The 20947-nt window shown below is 42.5% G+C and overlaps 1 protein-coding gene across 3 annotated transcripts in view; it reads right to left on the reverse strand.

The window, feature by feature from the left end:
- The window catches only part of CLDN10 (claudin 10), a 171209-nt gene that overhangs the window by 31577 nt on the left and 118685 nt on the right, over nucleotides 1-20947 (reverse strand). Inside the window, exon 1 of one of the 3 annotated variants that reach the window (XM_053563566.1) lies at nucleotides 1433-2045. The exons of the other annotated variants lie outside the window; for them this stretch is intronic. Coding sequence (XP_053419541.1) covers nucleotides 1433-1652 — 220 coding nt within the window. The 5' untranslated portion in view covers nucleotides 1653-2045. Of the gene's footprint in view, nucleotides 1-1432; nucleotides 2046-20947 lie in introns of those variants that run through there. 3 annotated transcript variants of the gene reach the window in all.

Consider the following 20947-nt stretch of genomic DNA (forward strand, 5'->3'; position numbering starts at 1 on the left):
AACTATTCTACACTCAACAATCTTCTTGGGGCATTTATTTCCTCTCCTTTCCCTTGTCCCCCAACTGTCCTATAGAAAAAAATGTGCCTGTCTGGCACACTATCTCAGGTAAGAATAGAATAACAACAGAAGGATGTTCCTAAAACAGTAACTGTCAACCCCATATTCCTGAATGAAAACCACAGAAGAGCCCACCTGTTCATCTACCTGGGTGTGTGCTCTGCGGAAAACAGGAAATCCAACAGTAACCCAGGGGAATAAACAGTTCCTAGGTACTTATTTTACAAAACAGGACGCAGCCCCGGGTGCCTCCCTTCTAAAACCAAACGTGTATTCCTTATACTGAGGTTCCATCAAATACCACGTTGAGCAACAGTTTGCCTTTCGTGCCAAACACCATCTTAGGGGAATCAAATCTTGTCTTTTATTTACTGTTAGTTATGCAAATAAAAACTCCAAGTGCGGTAATGAAAAAAAAAAAAGAAAGAAAAGACCTCAAATCTAGAAATACATAATGTCAGTGACTCATCTCTTAAATTTCTGCCCGGATCCGTTTGCTGTAAAATCCTGGAAGAAAAGAACCTAGAACTTGAGCAATCTTTGAGACCCGGGCTGCCAGCGTTCTATGTGAATGTCACCTGTTGTTACTACACAATACAGCACAAAGCCTGGCTAAGCAGAACAAGGCAGGTGAACATCTACAAAGGAACAAGCCGAGGGTGTCCGCAGAGCCCCAGAGACGCGGACGCAGAATTTCTCAATCCCGGGTGCAAAATTCTTTCTGGCCAAGACTCCCTGCCCCGCGCGGACGCTTCAGCGCGGCATAATCAAGGGCTGCTTACTTTCCTAAAACTTGGAGAAGTGTTAAAAGTTGAGAAGCGTTTGTAGAAGCGTTTTTAAGAGAAACAACACCCTCCCCCCACGCAAATATGTTTCTTCTACCCTTCCCCCGCCTTTTAAAAGAATCAACGAAACAGCTAAAGGGAGTTGGGGCAAGCAGATTTGGCTTTCAATGATACCATTTTAATCAGAACTCAGCTTTCTTTGGGAACGTTGAGGTGGATGTGGAGGAGACAAGCTCCTGCAGCGTGAACTCTGTCCTAACAGTTCCCGAGAGATGAGAGGGCAGCGTTTCCTCTACTTTCAGGACCCCAAAGTTCCCCCCATCCCGCGACGCCGGGAAGTCACCCAGCCCGTGCCCGTCTGCGTGGACCCCTCCCCGGGTTCCCAGACTCAGACAGGCGCCCCCCGCAGGACAGCTGTCAGGGGACCCTCTGGCTCCTCAGGCCCTGGGGTTGGGGTTGGGGGAGGAGAGCGGAGCCGGGCCCCGGAGGAGACCAGTCCCGGGGTCCCACCAGGGGTCGTGTGGTGGAGAGGGCGCCCTGGGGGCTGGGCATCGAGGAGGGAGGGTGGGGGCTGAGGGGATGCAGACCGTCCAGCGCTAGCATGGAGGGGAAGTCCTTGCAGTTGGAGACACCCGTGGAGTCGGTAACGCATGTCTTCCACAGGTTGGCCCAATAGGTGGCGGTGGTGATGACCGTGCCGTCGATGGTGGACACCTTCCAGTAGTCGGTGGGCAGCGTGGAGGACACCAGCGCCCAGCCCGAGATGGAGACCAAGAAAGCGATGATCTCCGAGGCGGTGCTTGCCATGCCGCCGGCTACAGCCGCGCTCCGGATCGCGCTCCCACTAGGCTCGGCGACCCCCGCGCTCCCGGCGCTGCGGCTCCGCCTCCTGCCGCCGCCCCTGTCCCGCCCCAGCAGCGACCCGCCTCCGCCCTGCCGACCCGACGCTAGGGGGCACGCGCGGCCCCGCACCTGGCTGCCCTGGCCAACTGAGCCCAGGACGCCCCCGTGGGGGACACCGAGGGACGCCGAGGGTCCACTGGGCGTTCACAGCCACCGCCTGGCTTCTCTTCCCGCTGCTGGCCCGCGCCCACGGTTGGGAGGAAAGCAGGCAGTAGCTTTCGGGATCCTTGCAGGGTCAGACTGGCAGCCGGATGTGGACAGCCTGCGGCACCCCAACCTCTCCTCCCTCGACCCAGTCTCTCCCTCCCCTCCCCCACAGCAAATAGCTTGGCTTCCCCAATCCCTTGTAAAAGCAGAGCAGGAAAAGCCTTTTGTGTGCCCTGAAAGGACACGGTCTGGTAACGCAGCCCTCGGTTTGCTGAACTCTAAAGGTTTGCGTGCCACGCTTGTTTGGGTGACCCTGTTGAACTTGCTTGATCCTGTACGGATCTCTGCACAGGTTCTGGGCTAGAAACCGGCTTTGCCCTCAAAATTCTGCAGCTCTTTTTTGGCCTGGTGGTATGCGGAAAGTTATGGTAAAGAGGTGCTTGGCCCAGGCAGCCCATGGATGGCGCAGGATCCGTCGAAGACTTCCAGTCTTGATCATGCTATAGGTCCCTTCCAGCTCCCAGTTCTGTCTGTTCTATTGAAGTGATGCTTCTGCCACGTTGGAAATGTTGTTCTGTAACTTGTCTGATTTTTTTTTTTTAACCACCTCCATCTCCCACGCCTGATTGAAAAATAAACTCCTTCCTTCAGAATTTCTTCATTGCTGTCTCAAGGTAAACATAAAGATCAGGGTGTACTTCCAGCTTCTGAGGTCAATCTGGGCATAAATGAGAGAACAAAGACACTGGCTTTATTATGGGGTTATTATTTGTCCACTTAAAGTTCTTGCAGTTCTTGGTATGAACTTTTAGGATTCACTTCTTGCCAAAAGTTCCCAAAGGTCTAAAACCTATCAATCAGTCCGCTGCAGTAAAGCTAGTGCTAACCCCCTGTTTCACAATCTTTAGGTAGGGACACTTAGGTTCATTGTGAAGAATTTCTTCATCTCGCTTTCTTGCTTTTTTTTTTTTTTTAAATAACCAAATGGGTGCAGAATGAAATTAAAGGCAACTAGGTGTCTAAGGAGAGAGAGGAAGCTGGACTGAAAACTCGTTGAAATTCAGATTTGGAAGAACTGTTGGAGCTGGATAGGGACATGCTCCACCCTCAAAACAATCATCCCATTTCCAGAGATAATATTCAGCCCAGCTCCACCACTCAGAGCCAGGCATTCAGCGCTGCAAGAACATCTATGCTGTTTCTTTGTTTTGTTTTGATAGCCTTTTAGAAAGTTTTTATTTATATTGAGCCCAAACCTATGTTTTTCTTTAACTTCTACCCAAATGCTGTGATCTGTGCTCTGAGGCAGCACGCAGTGAGTCTGACTCATGCAGTGTGCAGCCGCAAGTGTGTGTGTGTGTGTGTGTGCGCGCGCTCCTCTCCTAACTTGGGTTGGTGGGATGCAGGCATGGGTACCCTACTGTTCTGCTTTCGATCCCAACCTGTCCTGATGTGTTGTGTTGTGTTCACTGGTGGGTTAAACTTAACAACAAACTTCCTAATATCTTCTCAGCCTCCCTGCTATGCAAATCAATCACCTATGAGTAGTGACTACAAAGTGTCCTCTATACTTTTGTGCGTTTTGCCTTTTTTCAGTGCTTTTATCATCTGGTTTCTTGCCTCCTAGCATATTTCCACTATTATTTCTATGCCATGTTCCTTTCTGGATCATCTGCCTATTTCTGATCCAATTCACTTTATGAAAAACACAAAAACTAAAGAATCATAGCGTTCCCTACAAAGTTTCCTAAATTAAAAATTACAGAAACTGGGGGCGGTGCCTGTGGCTCAAAGGAGTAGGGTGCCAGTCCCATATATTGGAGGTGGCAGGTTCAAACGCAGCCCCGGCCAAAAACTGCAAAAAAAAAAATTACACAAACTTTGTTTATTTCTTGGCCTTGCTTGACAGTATCTGCTGTGTCTCGCCCATGGTAGGTACTCAGTAAATTGTTTGATTCTGTCTTTCTTTTTTTTTTACAAAACAAAACCCTGACTTACTTTTCACACACAAAAGTGTAGTACTGTGAACTTTAAGACCCAAGCAGTTCCTAATTTATCAGCTAGTTGGTTCTAAATTCTACCATTTGCATCCAAAGGCCCATTGTTTTAAAGAAAGAACCATGAAGAATGGTTTGGTGTTTTAAACCAGTCCCCCAAGTTTATTTAACATATAATGTAGCTGTACCTATTGTACTTAAAACAAAAATCCATAAACCCAGAACACCATTGCAAGGTAGCTTCTGGAGGAAGCAAATTCTGAATTCCAACTTGGGAATTCCCCTCCTCTCTCTCTCTCTGTACTATGTCACTACCCCAGTAGTCACTGTGGGTGGCCATGGTGGCGGTATTTCTAAAACTTCTAATGTGTAGCCAGGCTGAGAACTATAGCATTAACCTGCCAGACTGCATGTATACACATATATGTACAAATAGTTAAGTTAGCCTAACAGATGGCGTACGTTTCAGGAAGAAAGAATATTAATCTCTTCTTTAGAAACTTCAAAAAAAGAAATATTCTATTACTGTAAAGATTGTGACACACATTTTCAACCTATAAGGGGGCTGGAAATACCACAAACAATCCATAAATTAAAACCTGATAGCAGCCCTGTTAGTTCCTGTGCCAGGTAAAACAGACTAGGGTCGTCATGCCTGTGCACTTGATTAATTTTTCTTTTAGTTTTTACCCTTTGTTCTGTCTATGAGGTTGACCAACCCTAAACCCTTTTCTTTTTCTTCCCTAGAATGCACTGCATATTTACCGTGAGTGCCTAACCAAAGAGTGAAAAAATGTTAAGCTTTTTTTATACCTAAAGAATATTATATAATGGATAAGCATTTGTTTTAGAATGTCTATCTTAAGCTTTCAAACCAATTTAGTCAGGAGAATCCTGAAAGTGTTATAGAGTACCACATAGTCCAAAGTCCAAAAAATAAAATTAGACCGCAGAGAGATTTTTAAAAAGAAGTAATGGATAAATGGCTCATTTCACTTTAAGATTATGGAGTCCCAAACCACCTTGGCAGTTCATCTGCAAGCTGATTTACAGAGAATATCTTTCAGGTGATAAATGCTTCCTTATTTTCTTTAAGATTCAGTTCACTGAAATTTTTATTTAACCATTTGTGACAGACTATTCTTAATTTAAATATAAAAGCAAATACATTGAGAATGTTGCTTCCTCTAAATTATTCAAAGAAGCATGTTAGTTAACAATAATTTTGTCTTAAAAAATACTAGATTTTTTTCTAATTTGAAAACTACTAATGGATCTATAAATTAGTAAATTCAGAATGTAAGAGGGGAATCTGAATAGTCACATGAGTTTGGTCTGTACAAGAGGGAGAAATAAATCTATTTTACTTAATAAAATAAATAAATCTGAAAAAAAAATAGTAAATTCAACCTGAAGACATAGGATGCCCTGAAATATACTGACCTTTTCCACTTTTGAGGCCTAAATCCCTGGGATTGGTGTTGGAAGTTATTTTCTTTGGCATCATTATGGTTGTTAAGGAAGAACAGAGGATCCCCCAACCCCAAGTTGTTCAATAGGAGTGAAAACCAGTTTGTCCAACTTAACAGGAGATTTGCAGAAATTCTTTACTTGAGATTCAATTCATCTGCCAAAGAACACAGGTGTGCCTTTCAACAGCTCAAGGATTTTCTAAGCATCAAATTTGGTTTCAGTATATATTAGCTCCTTCCTAGATTCCAGTGAGGTTGCGTGCTGCTAATCAGGTGGGAAGAAACTGAAGCCCTAATAAATGCATTATTAATTAAAAAAACAACTGCCCAGAAGCCAAATGTTACACCACGTTAAAGAAGGCATCAATGCCGATACTAAGATATTAAAATAGCATATCTGTGTTCTTTTTTGCCTTCCATTTTCTCTAACACTTTTAATTTATCTTAATGCTCTACACAAATCCTCTGATACTTGTGGTCTACTTAGCGTGAAAGCTACAGAATGATAGGAATAGTTACAGAAAGAACACTTGTTCTTACCATGGCATCACTGTTCACATATAAATGCATATCACACACACACTTTTTTTGCAAAATAGTACACGGATAGTTGCCTTATTTTGGCATTTGGCAGCCTCTGAGGCTGTATGGCATTAGAGCATTTCCATGGACTTAGTACAAGTCAGTGCCATATACCTTGTGAATTTGTCCCCCATTTGTTTGAAACACAGGCATTCCCAATTCTGAGTTATCTTAGGATCATCTAGATTTCTCTTGAGCTTCTGGAGGGGTAAAGTTTGGGCCTCAAGAGCCCACAGCTGAATACCTTTCTAACCTGGAATGACTCATCCTAGGATGCTGGAATCTCCCAGGCACTGTGGATGTGTTAGGTGCATTTTCTTGATCCATTTTGTTGGTCCACTTGATGAATATTAATCCCACCTACCCACCCAAGTCAGGGCAGTAAGTAAATATCTGTATGTTTGGGGCAGGTCATTTTATTTCTCTCAGTTACAGCTTCTTTATTTGTAGAAGGAAGGAGTTATTTTGGACTGTAGCGCAGACCACGTCTAACTATAAAAGCCTCTGAGTCTGAACATGAATGCACTCCATCACTCACAGACAACATCAGCAGTTCCCTTCAGTGTTCTCACTGCCCCATCCTCTCCTTTCCGCCTCCCTATGCTACTAGATTCAGAGTGGGTCTTATAGAAGTGGGTTTGCCAGACAGCACCTGGAGATAATCTTTTAAATGTCTTTCTGTGTAGTTTTCTGTCATTTGTGTGTATGTATCAGAAACATTTCTGATACAACTCACTTATGAAATGGTGATGTGATGGACAGAGGACAGAAGATGGGACGGCCGAGACATAAGTTAAAATTCTAGCTGAGTGGCCTGGAGCAGGTCACCTCATTTCATTCAGCATTATTTCTTCAACTACAAAACCAGACTAAATTAACAGCTTCTCTCAAAGGCATGGTGAGGATTAGAGACAATGTATATGAAGGGCTGGGTCGTGGTAAATGCTCAATAAATCATGGCTATTACTCAACTCACTCGTGCTTCTCGTTTGTTTGTGTCTCTTTGAAGTAATAAATTACAGTTTGCATTAAAATGGTATAACTCAGTTAGACCGACAGGCAGTAAGTGCATAAGGATGAACTGCATTGCAAATCTCAAAGTAAAGAAGGAGAAAGTGTCCAGCAGAAAGCCAGCACCAAGGAGGCTGGTGCCGAGGGCGGGAAGCCCAGTCAGAGCAGAGGTTAGTCCAGCGTGGGGAGGACCAAAGGGAAGTGCAAAATGAAGCTAGAGGACAGTTGAGTTTAACACAGAGAGTGAGGGAAACAGAAATGGGAGGAAGAAGGGAAGGGGCAAAACACACAGGCAAAGGAGAAGAAGAGACGGGAAGTCGGGGAGAAACAGACTCAACGGGACGGATGTGAACCACCACTGAGATGAGAAGGTGGGTGGAGGAGGCTATGACAGCGACCATGGAGAATGACTGTTACAGCCCTTGATCTTCTGAGTTACTAAGTGTAAGGAGTTGGAAGCAATACAATCTAGTGCCTTTTACCAAATGGAGGAACTTGCACCTCTCCCTGGCCCTCAGAATAGAGCAAAGTTTATCCCAAACTACTCAGGAACCCCAACTCTGCTGTGTGGCTCTCACTTCATGGGGAAAATTATAGGAAATTAAAAGATAATTCTTCCAGGTTTAAAAGTATATATTCTAGGGCTGGGCGTAGTGGCTCACATCTATAATCCTAACACTCTGGGAAGCCGAGGCCGGTTGATGGCCTGAGCTCCCGAGTTCGAGACCAGCCTGAGCAAGAGTGAGACCCATCTCTAAAAAAAAAACTAGGCATTGCAGCAGGCACCTGTAGTCCCAGCTACTTGGGAGGCTGAGACAAGAGGATCGCTTGAGTCCAAGAGTTTGAGGTTGCTGTGAGCTGTGATGCCATGGCACTCTACCAAGGGCAATAAGTGAGACTCTGTCTCAAAAAAATGAAATAAAATAAAATATACAACTCAAGGCCAGGTGCTATGTACTCCTAGCATCTGGGAAGCTGAGGCAAGAAGATAGCTTGAGCCCTAGAGTTTGAGGCTGCTGTGAGCTGTGGCACTCTATGGCACTCTACCCAAGGGGACAAAGTGAGACTCTGTCTCAAAAAAAAAAAGTGCACATTTTTACAAAAACATACCCGTAAACACCTGATACTGGTAGCTTTTAGGTACCAGCTACCATTCTAAGCACTTCACTCATTTGCTAACAACCCTGTGAAGTAGGGACTATTTTTAGTCTCTTGTCCACATAAGGTAACTCAACCACACAGAGATAGTCACTTGCTATGGGGGGCGGTGAGATTTAGTTCAATTTAGCCAGCTCTCTTCTAAAGTCTACACTTCTTAAAGAGAAATTGCCTCCTACCAAGGCAACTCTCTGTAGTTTGTGTAGAGTAGATAGTCAATATATTGAATGTGTGAACAGACACATACAAAATACATTAAAACAATTTTAGGTCACTTGATTTATCTTTGTTTTTCAGGAAAATTTCTCTGATAAACAAAATTTTATAAAATATCTTACTACATGTTGATATATAAATATTAAAAAATGCTAAAAATACAACATAAAATATGAGTTTTTTTTCCATTTATGGTGACCTTTGGAACACCTGTGTAGTTTTTAAATCTCACTTTCACTTTATACTATTGACTCGCTCCTAAAGTCTTTCTTGCACAAAACTAGGTACCCACTTGGATTTCAGGTGGGAGTCTCTTTCCTGGGTCACATTCAGAAATATTTTACTTAGAAAAAGTGCCCAACCTTTTTGACAACTATATAGTTTAATGTATTACTAGAATAAATTGTATGGTCATGGTAAATAAAGCCAGATAATAAAACATAATATATTTGAACGGGGTACCTTGTTTCCTTAGTTAATTTCAGTATGATGCTAGGTCTTGCAGTAGGGGAACTGAAGTTCACTGACATGTGTTGAATGGCATCCTGAGCAATGCAGATTCATTATGTCACAGTTTGGACCTGAAATGTTTTTTGTAAAGTGTGCGTGTGTGTGGGGGGGGGGGAACACACACAATATAAAGAGTGAGTTATAGAATTCTTTTTTTTTTTTTTTTGTAGTTTTTTTTTGGCCGGGGCTGGGTTTGGACCCGCCACCTCCACCATATGAGACCAGCGCCTTACTCCTTTGAGCCACAGGGGCCGCTGAGTTATAGAATTCTTAAATCTATATGCTCCGAGTTCTGGACTGTGTTCTTAGCGGGTTGGAGCCAGCCCAGCCGTCCTGAAAGGCAGCGCTGCCCCAGTGAGCACTTACCCTTCCCCCTGCCACCCCAAACCAGGGCCTTCTGCAATGTGCATTGTTTACTGTGCTGTGGACTTTTCTTCTCATGTTCGTTTTGTTTTCTGGTGAAGTTTTGACCCATGTTAGAAAACCAAAGGGCAAGTGTCATGTTCAGATCTTAAAATGCAAGTTTTCTTCCCCACTTTCGTCTCCTCTTGGAACACTAGCTCAGCTGCCATAAAAATGTGCAGGCAGTGCCTATGAGGAAACGGTTAAGACTGATTTTCAACCAGTGTGCCATGAAAAAATTTTTTAAAATCATTAATTAAATTATTCTCAAAAGATGCTCAAAGCACAGTAAGTATTTTCTTTTTTGTTGTTGTTATTCTTTTTTGATCAACGCAATTTAAGTGTGCCACAGAAGTTTAACTATAGGTTCAAGTGTGCCATGAGATAAAAAGACTGAGAAACACTGGGTTAAGAAAACAGAGCCCGGGCAGTGCCTGTGGCTCAAGGAGTGGGGCGTGGGCCCCATATACTGGAGGTGGTGGGTTCAAACCTGGCCCTGGCCAAAAACTTCAAAAAAAAAAAAGAAAACAGAGCCCATCAGAGACTGCTGAACTTCACCTGCACCCAGGAAGACTGGCCAATCTTTATGGGAACGGTGCTATAAAAGACATACGGCCAGGGGTTGTGTTGACTTCTGGAGACCTGAAAAGATGGGTGGAGCCAGAGAAGAAGGCTCAACTCAAGGTTCATTTCCTTTTCTTCCCATTTCTAGAACAGCATCATTCACTCACTAAACCAATTCTATTGATAAATACACTAAGGGCATAGTGCACAAAGCAGACAAAATCCCTGCTGAGTATGGCTTGTCCTCTGGGAGACACAGAGCAGGGAGGACAAACATTTAGGATAGTGGATGACACGTGCCAAGGAGGAAAAAACTGCGGGGGGCAGGAGGATACGAAGTGTACTTATGTGGGGGGAGTGGTTTTTAAGTTTTAGTTCGGTGGCCAGGGAAGCCCTTCCTGAGAAGATGGCTTTTGGGTAAAGACCTGAAGGAAGCAAGGGCATTGCCATGTGGATGACAGCAAGCAAGCATTCCCAGAACAGGGCAGGTCACACTTGTCCGAGCAACGTCACTGGAGAGGCATAGGCAGTGGAGGGCAGAAGGGAGTGAAATGAGGCAGGGAAGTAACTGTGTGTGTGAATGTGGATGTGCCTTTGTGCGTGTGTTCATGTGTGTCTGTGTGTGTGCCTTTGTGCGTGTGTTCATGTGCGCTGTGGTCTATGTGTGCCCATAAGTATGTGTATGTGCGTCTGTCCAAGTGTCTTCCTGTCTGTGATTGTGAGTCAGTGTCTCTGTGTGTGTATCATCCATGTGTGCATGTGTGCATCTCTGTGCGTGCTTGGGCATGGGGGTGTGTGCATGCGTACTATACGCAGGTCTCTGCAGCTCACAGAGGGCTCTATAAGTTCTAATAACAACTTTGGCTTTTACTCTGAGAGCCAAGAGAAGACATTGGCAAGTTTTGAGAAGAGGTGCAAGGTCTGACTTCTGCTTCTGCTTCACATAGACATCAGGGTCAGGTGCGGTGGCTCACGCCTGTAATCCTAGCCCTTAGGGAGGCTGAGGCAGGAGGATGGCTTGAGCTCAAGAGTTTGACACCAGCCCAAGAAAAAGTGAGGTCATATCTCTACTAAAAATAGAAAAACTAGCTGGGCGTTGTGGCAGGCAACTATAGATCCAGGTACTCTGAAGATTGAGGTAGGAGGATTGCTTGAACCTAGGAGTTTGAGGTTGCTGTGAGCTAGGCTGATGCCACCACACTCTAGCCTGGGCAACAAAATGAGACTCTGTCTCAAAAAAAGAAAAGAGAGAGACATCCGGGAGGAGATGCCAAGTAGATAGCTGAATCCATGGGTCCAGAGTTCAGGACAGAGGTTCAGGTGACCAATGTACCTTTGGCATCACCTGTTGTTAGGTGGCATTTAGAGCTGTGAGACTAACCAGATCCTTTATGACTGATTGTAGATGGAAGGGGGAGAGTCCAGGGATGAAGCCCTGATATCTTCCACCTTTAGGCCGCAGCTCAAGAGATGAGGAGGAACCAACAAAAGAGATGGAAAAGGTGCGCTGTCTAGGTAGGAGAAGCGTCTGGAAACCACGTGAAGAAACTGGTTTAAGGAAGAAGGAGTGGGCGAAGATGGTATCAAACCCTGCGAGAAGAGCAGCCCACCCAGACTGCAGAATAGAGACCAAGCTGCGGAGCAGGTCCGTGATGACAGTGAAAGGACGGACACAAGATGGGAGCAGGTTCAAGGGTGAAAGGGAGGGAGCAATGGGAACCATGAGAGGAAACCACTCTTCACAGGGAAGAGAGAAAAGATCCAGAAACTGGAAGGCAAAGTGAGATCCTGAAAAGCTCCTTTTATAAACATAATTTTTTAAGGTTAAAGAGATAACATTTCACAGCCTCCTGCTGGCCTGTAAGGTGACTCTGTGTGAATTCAGGAAAGTTATGCTTCCTCTGTATGGATGTAGCCCCACACCAGGGCACTGGGCTTGGAGAGCAGAGTGTGCACTCAGAGTCCAGAGTCCACCTGGAGCTGTGGCCTGAAAGTGTAGCTGTGGCCTGAAAGTGTTTCATGGTTGTCTTTCTTCCACCACATATAGTCACATGGCTAAATTCTACAAGAAACTAGTTAGACATAGTGTTTCCACCTACATTTATGTCTGTCTGACTTTGTTCTAAAATAATTTCATGTCATTTAAAAACCAATATGACATACATGTTTTATGATTCCAGAATGCTCACATTAGAAAATACTTTTTAAAATTATTTAAAATTCAGTATTTCCTCAAAGGAGGAAACTGGAATCCAAAAATAACTTCTTAATGTTTGTCATAAAGTGCATGTTGGAGTATTATATCAACTAGAATAACATTGTGTATATATATACAATATATATATTTGAGTCTCACTATGTTGTCCCAGGCTATAGTGTCCTGGCATCAGGCTAGCTCACAGCAACCTCAAACTCTTGGGCACAAGCGATCCTCCTGCCTCAGCTTCCCAAGTAGCTAGGACTACAGGCACCCACCATAACACCCAGCTAATTTTTCTATTTTTTAATTGAGACAGGATCTCACTTGTGCTCATGCTGGTCTACAGCACCTAAGATCAGTGATCCTCCTGCCTCGGCCTCCCAGAGTGCTAGGATTACAGGTGTGAGCCAACACACCTGGTCTTGTTTTGCATATATTTTTCAAAAACATAAGAATTTGAAACATCTGAGGTTAGGGCTGTAGAAAAATCTGAATTTTGCAAAGTTTGAATAATATGTAAAAGTTGAAAACTTACATATTGCATACAGTTCCTCCTCCTTTATGCCAATAAGATATTTACAAGTGGTTGCTTTGTGGTTCAGGTTAATGCAGAGTCATCTCTATAGATGACTTATGAATAGTAACATGAAAAGAAAGGAAGTCACAATGGAACTGATAATACAGTAGACAGACAAGACGACACGCCTCTCTTTGTGGTTCAAAGCAATGGCTGTTTCTGTGTTTGACTTAGGGTTTGTGAAGAATGAATGAAAAGATCTAAAAAACAAAGTTGATGACATGTTTTGCCTGTACATATTGTTATAACTGCCACACCTCTAGGATTTCAGGCATAAATCTTCCTGACAAACAAATATGTCCCATGTCAGCTACTTCCCTACCAAACAATTCATCCACATGTATAATTTTCTAGAGTTAAGCCATGTTTTCTTTCCAGTAAAAACTCCACATGAACAATTATATCGTACTTTCTTTGACTTAGTAAAAATAGCCAATGAAATTTGGTGAAACAATCTAAATAATATTCTATTTGTTCCTTTTTTTTTTTAGATAGGGTCTCATGGTCACCTGGGCTAGAGTACAGTGATGTCACAGTTCTCTGCAACCTCAAACTCCTGGGCACAACTGATTTTTCTGCCTCAGCCTCCCAACTAGCTGAGACTACAGATGGTACCACCATACCTGGATAACTTTTCTATTTTTTGTAGAGACAGAGTCTCACTATGTTGCCCAGGCTGATCTCAAACTCTTGGCCTCAACTGATTCTCCCACCTGAGCCTCCCAAAGTGCTGGGATTACAGGTGCATGCCACTGTGTCAGACCTATCCTGAGCTTCTAGAGTTGATATAGAGTTGAAAACAAATAATAAAATTCTATTCTTTTATGTTATTTCCAGATGTGACTGAGAGGATGAAATAAAGCATAGGTATTATAGAACGGGGTATACAGGCATTTAATTTTGTTAGTAAAAAGGGATAAATGACTTCAATCTATCAGGTGGCAATATTAAGCATAAACTCTCAAAAAGTGTTTATAAATGTCCAATTTCTATTTGTTCTTTTGAGAAATTTTTTATATGAAGAAATTTCATAGCTGTTTAAATTATAATCTTGTCAGGAAGATGAGGCTTTATCAGTTTATAGTTCAAATAATTAAATTAATCCTCAAATAATCGTGAGTTTTTTTGTGTTTTAAACCCCATTATATATAAATGTATATGTGTATATATATATTATATATTTATCACTAAATATTTGAATTTAGGAAAATCCAATACATTCTTGAATTCACTTGTTTTGCTACCTATAACCTACCAAGAATAGCTATGTGGTAAGTTCCTCAAAGGTTAGGATCACCAGTTTCTAGTGGTTCTTTTTCCTAATTGCCAATTAATTTTGACTTTCAAGACCCTTGTATCTCATTGGTTTAGGGGAAACAAAGCTAAGCGTTAGGAGTAGGCACCTGCACAGTTCTACCTACTTAAAGTGGCACTGTTATTTTTCCCTCAGCATCTAGAAAGCTCTGGTTGACTTTCAGTCTTGGAGCAGAAGACTTCTTAAAAGGGTGAATTTTAAAATCCCCATTTATGCTGGTATTTACTTTACCTCACCACTGGACAGATATGAGTGTGGGTCTTTTCTGACCATGTTTTAGTTTTGCTGTAGTTGACTATAATTATAAACTTGGACTGTTTTCTTGTTTAATGAATGCATCCCACATATACTTCTAGTGCAATATTTTATTTTTGGGCAAACTAGGCCAAAGATGAACCTCACTTCTGATAACATTTCAAAATCACATTTACTTTTGAAGTACAAATATCTATATTCCAAATAGAGTAATCCTTACATACATGAAATAGTGGCATTTAAATGCCGTCCTCCACGTGACCTAACTGTGATGGTGGTAAAGTAACAAACAGAAAACCATTGTTACATGTAAAAGATATAAGGTTGATTCAGCCTTGGGAGTGTTTTTATAAGTATTATTTTAAATTTGGGTGCAATCTATGGAAATACTACTGGACTGGCATTTAAAGGACCAGCCCTCTGTTCTAGCTCTGCCACCACTTGGTTGTCCAACTACATTTACTTTGGCCTATTTTTTCCCCATCTAAAAAATGAGTGAGTTGAAAGGTCTCTACTGACTGGCTCTAACAATTTTTTAATTTTAATTTTTAAAAATTTTTAAAATTAATTTTAATTTTAATTTTTTAATTAAATTTTAATTAAAATTTCTTATTTCAGGGGAGAAATAAGAAATGCAGTGGGAGAATGTTGTTCCTCCTCCCCTTCAAACAATGCAAACAAAGCAAAAGCAAGAAGGCCTTAGGGAAGACAGAGGCCAAGAAAACTAGGAGAGAGAAGCAGGCTCAGATGCAGAGCCCAAGTGGTCAGAGTGTGTCAGGTTGCATACACTCGGAACCAGCAGGGGAGTGAGTGGTAGAGCAATCTTTCTCATCACACCAGAGATTTACCTTTACTTCTCAAAATTTGCTTAAACTTTGCCTTTACAGGACCAACTGCCCCATCCTCTCCTAATTATGTTCGCTTGCTTATATTTGCCCTTTTAATTAGAATCAAAGAACAGGAACCTACGGCGTGGTCATTTCGAATTCCTCCTGGCTTCCTATAAGTGTTAGAAAAAGGAAAGGCAGGACAGGTTTCCTTTACTTTATGCTCATGGCCTAATTTCCTTTAGATCTATTCTCGGTCATTGGCACCTATGTTTATTTTCATGGCTGGAATTAAGCGACTTGTAAAAGTTCCCTCGGCAGGTTAATGATGGAGCCAAATTTAGCATGTCCACCTGCTGAATTCCCAGTGTGGGCCCTGGGCTGCGGGGCCACGTGGCCAGTCCACCCCATGTTCCAAATCACACACTTGTCAACTGCAAGGCACTCCCTAAGCCCATGGTTGTGAACAAGAGCCAAACGTCCATACCTCAAAACTTGAAAAATACTACAAGTATCTTTCAGTTCTGAACAAAAAAACTGTCGCATGATAGTAAACAGGTATTGTCACTGCTGGTGGGAAAAAGCAATATTCTCTCCCATTACACAACTGTACTTCCTGTCTCAAGTTGGACTACAAGCTGTATTTTCACAGGTAAGAAAGGCAAATGCCTGTATTTTCACAGTAACAAAGACAGCCAACTTTTTTTTATGTTTTTATTTTTGTTTTTTTTTTTTAAAAGCAGCCAACTTTACGAATTAACATCACTTCTCATTTCCTAGTCAGAGTCACTGCCAGCATATTTTTTTGTTTAGCCTTTTAAAATAGATTTTGTTTAGCCTTTTTAAATATATTTGCCTAATCTTTTTAAATATGTTTTCAAAGGATACATAGGTACCAAATATTTATCTAATTCACTAGCAACCAAAAATTAGTCACTTGTAATTTTTATATATCCTACTAGGTTTCAGTGGTTCTTAAAGGTAAATATTTCTTACAGGGTCAAGATTATCCTTTGAAAGCTGAACAGAATATCATAGTCTATAGGTGTTGCAAATTTCTGTAGAAACATAAGAATTGCAACCACGTAAGCACAAAATAATGAGCATTCTTTGTTCCACACTTTTTCTGGGGAAAAAAAGGAATATGCAATTGTTCTCCTAACAATATTCAGAAAGGTGAAAAATACAGCTTTCATAAGAAATAAAGCTGTCTTATAATTCACTTTTCAGTACTGACCTACTTTTATGTGTTAGTCAAGCCCTTAATTAATGCAACAGTTTTCATCTAGCTGAATATTTCTAATTGACTCTTTAAAAATATTTACTGGCCGGGTGTGGTAGCTCACGCCTGTAGTCCCAGCGCTGTGGGAGGCCGGGGTGGGTGGATTGTCTGAGCTCAGGAGGTTCAAGACCAGTATGAGCAGCACTGAGCCAGAGTAAAACCCCATCTCTACTAACAACATCAAAAACAGCCAGCACCGCCAGAGGAAGAAGAAAATGAACAAAAAAGGAGTACTTCAAACAAAGAAGAATGAACAAGCAAACTGAAATTAAAAATTAAAAAAAAATAAAAATAAAATGAAATAAAAATATTTACTATAAAATCAGATTCATCTTCTAAGTAAATTGGTTTTAGAATACGAATTTTACACCAATGAATACAGCAAGCCTCTTAAAGTCATGTGCCAATGGAAGAATGATTATTTCAGAGATGTATTGAAACAAGGCTGTGTTCCCAGATATCTCTAACAAATGCTGAATGTGAAAACAGATTCAAAATCCGATTGTATCCAAGAGCATCCTCACTCTTTTTCCTGTATTAAAATGTCCTATGTCCTTGGCTCCTCTGTGCTCTCCACTTTTACATAGCTGTCCTCAAACATATTTGGTGGTTGGTTGATTTGGTTTCCATTGTTGCAGACCAATAATATGTTTTAGAAACAAAGCATGGCATCATCAAACAACTTGAGACTTGAAAATCACCTCTCAGGGGCGGCGCCTGTGGCTCAGTGAGCAGGGTGCCGGCCCCATATACCGAGGGTGGCGGGTTCAAGCTCAGCCCCGGCCAAACTGCAACAAAAAAATAGCCGGGCGTTGTGGCGGGCGCCTGTAGTCCCAGCTACTCGGGAGGCTGAGGCAGGAGAATTGTCTAAGCCCAGGAGTTGGAGGTTGCTGTGAGCTATGTGACACCACGGCATTCTACCGAGGGCAATAAAGTGAAACTCTGTCTCTACAAAAAAAAAAAGAAAATCACCTCTCAGTAGCATCTACAAAGTTGAGTCTGAGGATTTGGAGTGTATAGCAGAACAATGGTGTTGGCTGTGGCAGGAGGCAGACAGGGGTGGAGGCATGGGCCTCAAAAGTCCAGAAAAGAAAACATAAATCCAGGCTTTACCCCAGAGAAGATGAGATCAGAGCTTATGGTTTGGAAAGAAGGAGCTGGCCAAGAAGCGGTGTGAGAATTGTAGCAGGATGGGGTTCATGATGAAGGACATTTTGGGGAGGCGCCTGTAGCTCAGTGGGTAGGTTGCTGGCCACATACACTGAGGCTGGAGGGTTCGAACCCAGCCTGGGTCAGCTAAAATCAACCATGATGACTGCAACAAAAAATAGCCGGTGTTGTGTTGAGCACCTGTAGTCTCAGCTACTTGGGAAGCTCAGGCAAGAGACTCGCTTGAGCCCCAAGAGTTTGAGGTTGCTGTGAGCTGTGATGCCATGACACTCTACTGAAGGTGACATAATGAGACTGTCTCAAAAAAAAAAAAAAAGAAGGACTTTTTGGCCAGTCACAAGTGACAAATCAATTTATATCACTCTGTGGCTGTATCAGGAGAGTAGGTATGAGTGCTGATGGGCAATTCGTAGAAATAGTTTGGCAGTGGGTCACAGATTTGTATGTAATTAAATGAAAGCTGGAAATAATGCTTGGTTCTTATCATGTTGATTTATAACAAACATGCACACAGAGCTTGGCGATGCCATTTTGGACTGGTGCATAAACAGGGACTTTCTCTCCATTAGTGGTATTTGCAGGTTGCCAATGGAAGAGGACATAGTTGTCTGGGTTTTAGTTAATAGCCAGAGCAGATAAAGTTTAGGGATTCTCTACTCATAGTTGGTTTTATTTTCAGGGGCTAGAAGCCAACCCAATGCTATTGTTTCCCCGCATGAGAACTCCTGGTTACCACTCCCCAGCACATTACTAGGTGGGTAGGTATCAGGAAAAGCTGGAATCTGGAATCCAAGCCAGTCACAGGAGCAAGAATGAGCTAATAAATGCACAGGACCTTCAGATTCAGAAATGCTGTTGTTCAGAGTGAAGTTATGCTTTCACCTGTACATTTTGAGTATGAAATTTGGTTAAATGATTTTTTTTTTTTTTAGACAGTTTCATTCAGTATCCCTGGGTAGAGTACTGTGGCATCATAACTCACAGCAACCTGAAACTCTTGGGCTTAAGTGATTCTCTTGCCTCAGCCTCCCGAGCAGCTGGGACTATAGGTACCTGCCACAATGTCCTATAGAGACGGGGTCTTGCTCTTGCTCAGGCTGGTCTCAAACTCCTGACCTCAGGCAAACCACCCACCTCGGCCTCCCAGAGTGCTGGGATTACAGGCGTGAGCCACCTCGAAGTCTGGTTAAATGAATTTCTGGTCAGTAAGAGATACCTGTAGCATATGACTTCCGTTGGAAAAAGGCTTCCATTTTGCATTTCTTTCCATTTCCATAATTTGCATTTATGGCACACAGCGGTGCTTCAGCCCATCTTGGCACATCACTCCCATCAGAAAATGTACCTACATCATGGTGAGACTCAAACTAAAGGGACAGCTGAGATGGAATTCACAGTGTCCCCACTATTCCTTGCTCATACTGTCCCGTGTATGTGAGAGGAGCCACACATGCTGTGTATTCAGTGAAATGTGAACAATTCCAGCTCTGAGAGCAAAAAGAAGATAAACCACAAACCCCTAACATCAATGAACTATTTAACCACCCCTGCCCAAAGTTTGAACTGTATTATGTGGGTCACTCTGAGAGTTTTGAGACAGACTGTGTTATGGTCCATTATTTCACTTTCAAGAAACACAGATGCAGCTTCTTTTCTGATTCACCCGTGCAAGTTCCGACTTGCTAGGCTTATCGGTGTTGCCGAGAGGGCTTCCTTTGTTTCTGTCTGGGCAGATTTTATGTTGCTTGATTTTTGTCTCGAAACTTTCGTAATGACCCACACATTAGACTTTCTTTCAGCTGTGGTATAACAGAAATACATATAAAATTAGAAGATTGTAAACAAACTAGGTTTTCCCCCCCACTTAATGTTTAATTTTGAAATCTTCTATCTTAATTTGATTTGGCTACCCAGAAATAGAAAAACACGAGCTTCAACTTCTTTCTTTACGTCAGCAAGTCTTAGCTCTTCTCTGCAATGACTCTGAAGAAGCAAAAAGCTCTTCATTAGCACTCACGTGACAGGACTGAATCCATACAAACATGCCGTGGGAATCATGTTTCTGCCTTAAGTTCCTGCAACTGTGAAATTTAATTACCACTGAGTGACAACAGATTTTGTGAAATACTGTACTATATTTCTTAAGAAATATGCGCCCTCTTTTGGATAAAGATTATTAAGACATTCCAGCGTGAGCTTGAAAAAAAATGCATTCGGTTGCCTAAAAATAAACACAGTTTTGTTGTAAAAATCGTGGGGGAAAAAAAGGAGAAAGGACAGATGTGGAAGTTGCAAAACAAGCGTTAACAGGGGGCAAAGCCAAGATTTTGCAACTGCAACGAAAAGATGGCAACATGAAGGGCCCCAGATTAAGAATCTATGGTTTTCTTTGTGTCAAAATGTGTTGGGAAATTTTGCCCAACGTTAAATTACAAAGTAATGTTTTTTTTAGAACCATATTCTCTAGAAAACAGTGGTCAAAACTTATCTTCCTTGTGAGGCTATAAGTTTTGTATGGGTAGAGACAGATTGTCCCTTGAGTGATCTTTCTGCCTGGATGAAGCAGATCTCAAGGACTGTTTTCTTTCCAATGTAAGAAAATATACAAATGTATTGAAAGCTATCTGAGGGGACACATTGAAAGTTTCCTCCCTTTTCTTTCTCAGCCAACCATCTTGGTGGAGCTGTCTGTTAGAGTATTGCAATCTCTCCTGCTGCCACCCCACTCACTTCTCAATCCACTGCAACCCACTTTCTTACTTTTCTCTTTCCACTGAAACACCACAAGCAAAGGTGATGGGTGGCCCTGTGCTATCTGATTTAATGGATTTTCTCATTGTTTCTCTCTCTGCAGCTTTTGACATAATTGCCCTGTTTCTTCTTCATAAAACAGTAATACTCCTTCCTCTGGCTTCCACAGCCCTATTCTCATTTTTGCTCACTCGGCCTGTTCCCTGGCTCTTCTCCATCTCCTTCTCATGGGCTGGTAGCCCCAGTATTCTGTGCTTGTCCCTTATCCCTTTTCATGTCACACTCTTTCCTTGGACAAACTGGTAACTCCAAAATGGGATTCCGTGACAGTCCTTTCAATTTCCAGTATCTGCCTTCTCCTTTCTCCTGGTGGCTCACAGGTATGGCAACCCCAGTTATGTCTACAACCAAAACCCTCAGCTTCATTTCAGCTTCCCAGCCTTCCCACCCTCTCCCTTCTGTATTTTCTACACTAAACCATGAACCATGTTTGTTTGTCTACCCATTCCCTCTGCCAAGCAAGTCCTGAGTCTTCATGAGTCATCTTGGACTGCTCTCCTCCCTCTGGACTCTACAGCCCCCAAATTTGTTGACGTTATCCTTGAACTATGTCTTGAGTCATTCTCACCTCTCCATGCCACACTACTCTTCCCAACTCAGACCTTCCTCACCTCTTCCAGCCACCATCCTCACTGGTCTTCCTTCCTCTGGGCCCACCCCTTTTTTTTTTGAGTTGAGGCTGTTTTTTTTGGGGGGGGGTTAT

The sequence above is a fragment of the Nycticebus coucang genome, chromosome 15 (genome assembly GCF_027406575.1).
Source record: "Nycticebus coucang isolate mNycCou1 chromosome 15, mNycCou1.pri, whole genome shotgun sequence".
Taxonomy (NCBI): Eukaryota; Metazoa; Chordata; class Mammalia; order Primates; family Lorisidae; genus Nycticebus; species Nycticebus coucang.